Source organism: Oncorhynchus gorbuscha, linkage group LG18 (assembly GCF_021184085.1).
Source record: "Oncorhynchus gorbuscha isolate QuinsamMale2020 ecotype Even-year linkage group LG18, OgorEven_v1.0, whole genome shotgun sequence".
NCBI lineage: Eukaryota > Metazoa > Chordata > Actinopteri > Salmoniformes > Salmonidae > Oncorhynchus > Oncorhynchus gorbuscha.
The window spans coordinates 13818700-13825949 of record NC_060190.1 but is presented as its reverse complement, the minus strand read 5'-3'; the positions used below and the strand labels follow the sequence as shown (position 1 = coordinate 13825949).

The window sequence follows — 7250 nt, the reverse complement described above, 5'->3', positions numbered from 1 at the left end:
TTATTACAACATAAATGTACATAAGGTTTTCACCCCCCCAAAATAAATAAGCATTTAAACTCAAGTTAAAAGCAGCCGGTCAGTTTGACCATTTGAAATGTTTTCAGTCCATGTTCATCTGTCAATAAAAATCTAACAAATTGCTGCATTTCCCATTGTTCTGAAAAGGGAGGTCATAGTTGGATATGAATCACCCCACCAGAAAAAAAAGGAATCCCAAAACAAACTAAATAAGGCACAAATAAAGGTGAAAGGTCATGGTAGGCCAGCAGTCAGGATACTGCCCAGCAGGGTGCGATCCTTCAGAGCATTCTCCACATCCCTCTCCTCAATCTTCAGAGAAACCTTGGTGAGGCGAGCCTCCTTGGCTTTTTTCAGGGCAAAGATGCCCCGGCTCTCCAGCAGACTGCAGAGGGAGATGCACTCGCCCTGGCCCATGCACTCGCCCTGGCCCACCTGTCTCTTGGCACACAGACGGCTGTACACCTCATGGAGCTGAGGGATAGAGAAGAAGAGTCAGATAATAGGTACTAAGCTTCAGCAACCCAATGACCTTCAGTGGTAACCAGGTCAGTGCAAGAGAAAACGTCTGTAACTGTCGTCTATGTTTAATTCTTACTAGCTACCTAGACTTGTATGATGCATCGACACTGAGTGTACAAAACATTAGGAACACCTTCCTAACATTGCACCCCATTTCCCCCCTCAATTCTTCGGGGCAGGGACTCTACAAGGTGTCGAAAGCTTTACACAGAGATGTTGACTCCAATGCGTTCTACTCCTTTGGGTGGTGGGACCATTCTTGACACACACAGGAAACGGCTGAGCGTGAAAAACCCAGCAGCGTTGCAGTTCTTGACACAAACTGGTGCAACTGGCACCTACTACCATACCCTGTTTAAAGGCACTTCAATATTTTGTCTTGCCTATTCCCCCTCAATGACAAACAGACAATTGAGTCATGGATTGTGTAAGGCAAAAAAATAGATTCTTTAACCTGTCTCCTACACTAATTGAAGTGGATTTAGCAAGTGACATCAATAAGGAATCATAGCTTTCACCTGGACAGTCTGTCATGGAAAGAGCAGGCGTTCTTAATCTTTTGTACACTTGGTGTATATTAAGGTGTATTAGAAAATGATTAACAGCAAAAAACAAAATATTTGCTCTCAATTTACAAACTTGTGTTGTAGTACTGAGTTCGCACCAATGCAGTGCCCATCTCTCACCTTGCCCAGTGTGATCTCCTTGTTCTTGCCGTTGCGAGTAATCAGTAGCAGACAGCAGACCAGGAGTTTCTGCTGGATGGGGAAGCTCTCTCCCTCTGACGAGGACATGCGGTCCCCGTACACCTCCGACAGCACCCTGGCCACCTGGGGCACGCTCACACGAGACGCTGTCGTTTCTGCTGCTGCCTTTCTGTTGTCAGATTCCACAAGCTCTACAGCTCTCCTGTAACACAGAGGAACCGGCTTCATGACACTTTCTGTTCTCGAACCAAAACTTCAACCAGTTACCCCACTGTTCCCCGGGCGCCGAAGACATGGATGTCGATTAAGGCAGCGCTCCTGATTCAGAGGTTTGGGTTGAATGCGGAAGACATTTCAGTTGAATGCATTCAAATCGTACAACTGACTAGGTATCCCCCTTTTCCCTTCCCATACCAACTCTCCGAGACCACTTATAACTAGCCGTAGTAAAACGCACATTTTTGGTTGCTCATATTTGATCTTACATTTCTTTTCATGGGCAATCCAAAGGTGTCCCAAGAAGTCATCATTGCAACCAACATGTTATTTATTATTAATACAGTGTATTTAAGATATTTCGTCAATTCATTCCCTTACCGGCAGATATCCAGAACTTTGCGTGCATCTCCCGATACAGCAGACACCTTCCTGGCACAAAACTGCACGGCCGATGCGTCTAGTAACCCCTCTCCGGACACATGTCTGAGTCTGTCCTGTACGATGGCGGCGAGCTCCTGGCGGCTGTAGGGAGGGAAGTGTAACAGCTGGGGGCGACAGCGAGGCAGGGCCTGCAGCCGGGGGAGGATCCTGTCCGTCAGGTCCAGAGCGTTGGCGATACCTAGAATGGGACGACACCGTCATTACACCTGCCTGCATACAGGAAGACCTAACGACAGCCCGTATGAGGAAATGGCTGAGAGTTGAATGGATGGAATGTAAATATAGGAGACGGGCAGATGTGTATATGAAGTTTTAGGGTGAAATATTCAGATGAATCCTTAGATATTAACTAGAAATGGTAACGTCCAATAAAATGTGTATACCAGAGACAGTGTATATTGTTTAACACTGTATATTAGGGGGTTCTTACCAATGAGACAGAGACGGGACTTGGGCAGGTACGGCCACTCAAAGATGGTGTAGAGAACATCTTGGGCCTTGCTGTCCAACTGGTCCATTTCATCCAGGACAAGAAGACTGGGGAGAGAAGGAGAAATAAGGTTAATAGACCAAACTTATCGGTCGGCAAAATGCAATTCCTTTCTCAAATATTTGTGGGTTTTTTAACGGTGTAAATTCAGAGTTGTTGGATAAAGAAAAACTCTACTTTTTGCTTTGCGAAAGTGTCATGGATTTAAGTTATAGTTCAGGGTTATGGTTTGGCACAGTAGCTAGATACTTACACAGTAGGCCCCGTGCTGGTCAGCAGTTTCTGCAACTTGGTGTCAGTGTGGCCCCCAGAGGCCCCCAGTTTCTCTGCCAGCAGGGGGAAGATGGCGTGGGAGCTACGCAGAGCCATACAGTTGATCACCACTGTCTGAATCTCCTTCAGTTCATCCTGGATCAAGAGAGGAAATAGTTAAATTCACGTAACAGAAATCAATGGGGTTAAATTTACACAGGGTTTAGGGCTGTACACAAGGGCTGGAATTAAGTGATTCTGCACCTTATGGTATAGGTATTGGGATCCACTCAAGAGCCAACACTAGGCTAATGAGTGTTTGAATCCTGTCAAGGCAACAGATCCAATGCTAGGCTAATGCTAACAATTAACCCATCATTAACAAAGCGGAGACTAATGCAAACAGTGATGCTAACCGTCATCTCCTGCAACACACAGTTGAGGCAAGCAGTCTTGCCAGTGCCGGGGGCTCCAGAGATGTAGAGGCTGGCTGGACTGGCCTTTAGGGTCTTGTCCTCCAGGAAGGAGCGGATTGTGGACCTCTCAGCCTCCCGGGATAGCAGGCGCTCTGGGACAGCCGTGTGGAGGGCCTGCTTCACACTATGGAACTTAGACTCTGGAGAGGGAGAAGGGGTTCATAGTTTGCCTTAAGTCTATATGAAGTGAACATTAGAATAATGAACAAATCAAATAAAGGCACACATTTCTCTTTGGAGTTTAACCCTTTTCATTTGCACTTGAGAAAAAGCTACGAGGAAGAGAACGTGAGGGAGGAAAAAAGGAAGAGAGCGTGAGAAAGACATGTCTTACTTTCAGCAAAGAGGCCGACCACCGTGCCCTCTGATCGGGAACATGATGGGCTCCCACTGGGGATCTCATGGAATCTGCTGGGGGAGGCCCTGGGGTGGGAGAGGTGCTGCCGTTTTGGTGACAGGGGGGTCAGTAGACTCCTCTGGGATAGAACGGGGGAGTTCTCATCAAAGCCCAGCTTGCGGGGGGAGGCCAGGTTAAGACAGGGCTGTTTGGGAGGAGAGCCCAGTAGGTTGGCACTGAGGTTACAGCCATTTTCATCTCCTGAGAAACACACAGAAAACGCATGGTTAGGTTAGAAACAAGATGTCTGTCTTTCGGATAGCATGTCACGTTTGCATCAAGAGTTTAAAAAAGGTTTCGAGCATGGTGGTTTACCTGCTTAAATGTTGCACAGAATATGTAAAAATCACAAATGACCTAAAGTGGTTTATCAGCTTAAATGTTGCACAGAATATGTAAAAATCACAAATTACCTAAAGTGGTTTAGCAGTTTAAAATGTTGCACAGAATATGTAAAGATCACAAATTCCCTAAAGTGGTTTATCAGCTTAAATGTTGCACAGAATATGTCAAAATCACAAATTACCTCAAGTGGTTTATCATCTTAAATGTTGCACAGAATATGTAAAAAATGAATAAATCACAAATTACCTAAAGTTTTAGACAGTGAAACAATTTCAAAGTTGTGTATAATAACACAATCCCATACCTGTGCGTTTGCGAGGGCTGAGGGGTTTTCTTGGAGTCCGCCTTGGGCACAGAGTTATGCCTTTGAGTGCCACGGGCCTGCGTGAGCGGGGCATTAGCTGGATCTTCTCTGGAAGGGGCTGCGGTTTAGGAGACTCCACGGAGCAGAGTGACTGGGTCTCTGTCTGGGATGTGCTCTTGGTGCTTTTTAAGTCAACCCTGGAGGACTTGCATCTGGGGAACTGGAGGATGGGCTGAGCCTGGGAACGTGTGCTGGGCATCTTCGCTGTGAGCACTTAGCGTGCAGATGTGTTTCAAAAGACTAAAGGGGGAAGAGATAAGGTCAGCCATTGTGACAACACCCATGAATAGATAGACTGCAAGAAAAAGCAATTATCTTATGATCAAGAGTGATTTGAAATGAGTAGATTTCTTTAGAGGTACGAAACCACATAATAGCAAATGATTACCATCCATCCTAGCTATCAGGTCTCCCCTGATCAAATTAGTTTCAGTATTTTCCACACAGTTAATGTCATTACTGTTAAGCATGACTCTTTATCTTTGCACGGTTGTAAAAAAAATATATTAAAAAATAATCACCATTACAAAAGACAAGGGCCATCAATCACAATGGTGTGAATTCTCAGTAACTACTGTATCTGCAGACTCAATGGCGACAACAATACGTGTCCTCATGTGTGGCGCCAACTGTTATTAAACACTGAAATGGTGTAAAATACCACAATCAAAGAAAACATGACATATATTTATTGGTGTATTCGACAAACTGTTTTATATCTGACTAACTAGTTCAACTTTACGGATTGACCCCCCCCCCCCCAAAAAAAAAAAACATTCAACAATATCTCGTCAAATCAAACGTAATGCTACACATGCATTGACAGTAGTGACACCTTATTTTAGTTCCTGATTAAGAAGTATTCGTCTTGATGGATTTCGTGTGGTGTCTCGGGCGCGCTCTAGTCTAAGAAACAAAACTTGCGCCAAATGTCTCCAAAACTCCTCCGCCAGTCAGCTGGACCTCCCGCCGCTAAGGTCTGATTTGTCAGTCTTGTGTCATTTTGTTATTTCCCAGGCTTGTCTGGTGTAACATTTGACGCAATATTCTCTAGTGTTGTTAGTAACTTGATTGCAGTTTGAGATTACTATAATTTATGCATATGTACTCTGGTAAACATGTAATGTGTGTAACTGTACAACCAACTAATTTGAGTTCTTTATGTTTCTGTGTCAGCTATATCAATCATTAACTTCCAAATTAATTTACTGTAAATTGCATTTGCAAGAAGCTTAAAATATGATTGACATGGTGACAAAGAGTCAAATACAATGGACAATCATGTACCCCTTTCCCCCCCCAAAATCATATATTTATTTCAAAATGATAAAACATGGTTGATTAACAAGTGAAATGACCATGGTAGGCATGAACAGGGTGAGAACATGAGAATAACAGTCAATGACTCACCTGTGTGAGACAGAACATATCCATCAATTACATAAGTTACACACACAGTCAGGCATATAGAGAAGTGCTGTAAAGAGACCAGTCTCTCTGGCTGTCAGACAACTCCCACAACTGGCCTGTTGATAAACCTTTTAATCAATTTACTCCCTATATTATAAGCTTTTTTTTACAAACATTAAAATATTGATAACTACAATTTCCATATTCCTCATACTTTATGTAAATATACATTAATGGTTGCATTTTTAATATAATGGTTGCATTTTTAATATAAAAAGTGAGTATAATTAAAAATGATATATATATATTTTTTTACAAATGCACTGGTACCAATAAGTATGACAGATATGTAAGGCAACAACCAGCCTGAGGACTACATAAAAGGAATGGAGAAGAGAAAAGGAATCTATTCTCATGAAGCTTTCTTTCACTGTAGTGGAATCGTAAAAGAAATAACAATGTAATGACAGTATAGGTAGCACACATTTAGGAGCTCATAAGTCATAAAAATTATATAAATCCACCATGATGACATTTATGGGGCCTACTCTGCCTAAATAGTTCCCTGGTGCTCCAGGTGATGTTTCCCCTAGGTACAGATATAGGATAAGATTCCCTTCCCCAATCCTAACCTTAAGCATTAGTAGGGAATATAGAAAACAGACCCCAAATCAGCAACTTCGCCCTACACATTCCTCTGGCACTTAGGTGTTTCCTTTTTGGTTAGATGCTACCAACGAGAAGTGAGAATACATACAAAACCGTTCCTTACATAGGAATGCATTAAAAACTCAAGCACTATTGTTTCCCTCTGGCCATGATACGGTCTATTCCAAAAGGGCCACCAGCAGTAAAATCAAATATTTTAGTTTTTAAAAAAGAGATTACATTTGTTTTGTTCCTTGAAGGAACTCCTGAAAGATGGGGTTGAATGATTAACAGCCCTACAAAGCTACCCTTGGTCCAAAGAAAGGAATGAGGGTAATAATTTAACCATGATCACCCCCTTGTGGCAAGAAACAGGGACAGCATTGAATAAAGTGAAAATAGAATTTCATACAGTACTCTCAAACACCTTCCTTGATCAATAAAGTAAAAGAGCTTTGGCAGCTAATGCCCATTAAAGAAGAACGGCAGATCCCTGAAGCATTTCATAGTGTTTTTGTTTCAGATAAACCTAGAATGCAACCAATCAGAGCAGCACTTTCTGTTCTCTAGTGTAAAAACATGGCAATCATAAACCACGGTTAAGCAGTTAATGCTGCCACAGAGCAATGCCATGAGGAAGAATTAAAAATATCTAATTGGGAATGCCCCTCACACAATGTAAAGACTGTTACCCACTGTCAGCAAGACTCAACCTCTCATAACATGACAAGCATTCAAGTCATTTCTCCTGTTCCCATTTCATTACTCAAAGTAATGAAAAACAAGATACCTAAAAACTAAGCCATTTCTGTGTGATCCAAACAACAGCTTTTCTAAGTGTGAGAGGCCCCTCATTCTACTCCACCCAACTATTGGCACATCAAGAAGGGAGATAATTTTATTACACACACACACACACACACACACACACACACACACACACACACACACACACACA

General features: G+C 42.7%; 1 protein-coding gene and 1 non-coding gene across 3 annotated transcripts; both read right to left on the bottom strand.

Moving 5' to 3' along the window:
• On the bottom strand, positions 1 to 7249 carry LOC124002608 (cell division control protein 6 homolog). Of its 2 annotated transcripts, XM_046310157.1 has the most exons (10): positions 5070 to 7249; positions 4756 to 4876; positions 4175 to 4474; positions 3463 to 3726; positions 3069 to 3268; positions 2654 to 2808; positions 2341 to 2447; positions 1848 to 2088; positions 1230 to 1452; positions 1 to 495 (listed from the first exon to the last, which is right to left on the bottom strand). In XM_046310157.1, exons 3-10 carry the CDS (start codon positions 4431 to 4433, stop codon positions 256 to 258), a joined length of 1689 nt encoding a protein of 562 aa, XP_046166113.1. In that variant the 5' UTR covers positions 4434 to 4474; positions 4756 to 4876; positions 5070 to 7249; the 3' UTR covers positions 1 to 255. The 2 variants fall into 2 exon arrangements, with proteins under 2 accessions (XP_046166113.1, XP_046166114.1); XM_046310158.1 differs by lacking the exon at positions 4756 to 4876.
• LOC124004451 lies at positions 1715 to 1785 on the bottom strand. The gene has a single exon (XR_006833435.1). It is a non-coding gene; the product is annotated as a small nucleolar RNA SNORD58 (small nucleolar RNA).
• Position 7250: the final 1 nt, after the last annotated feature.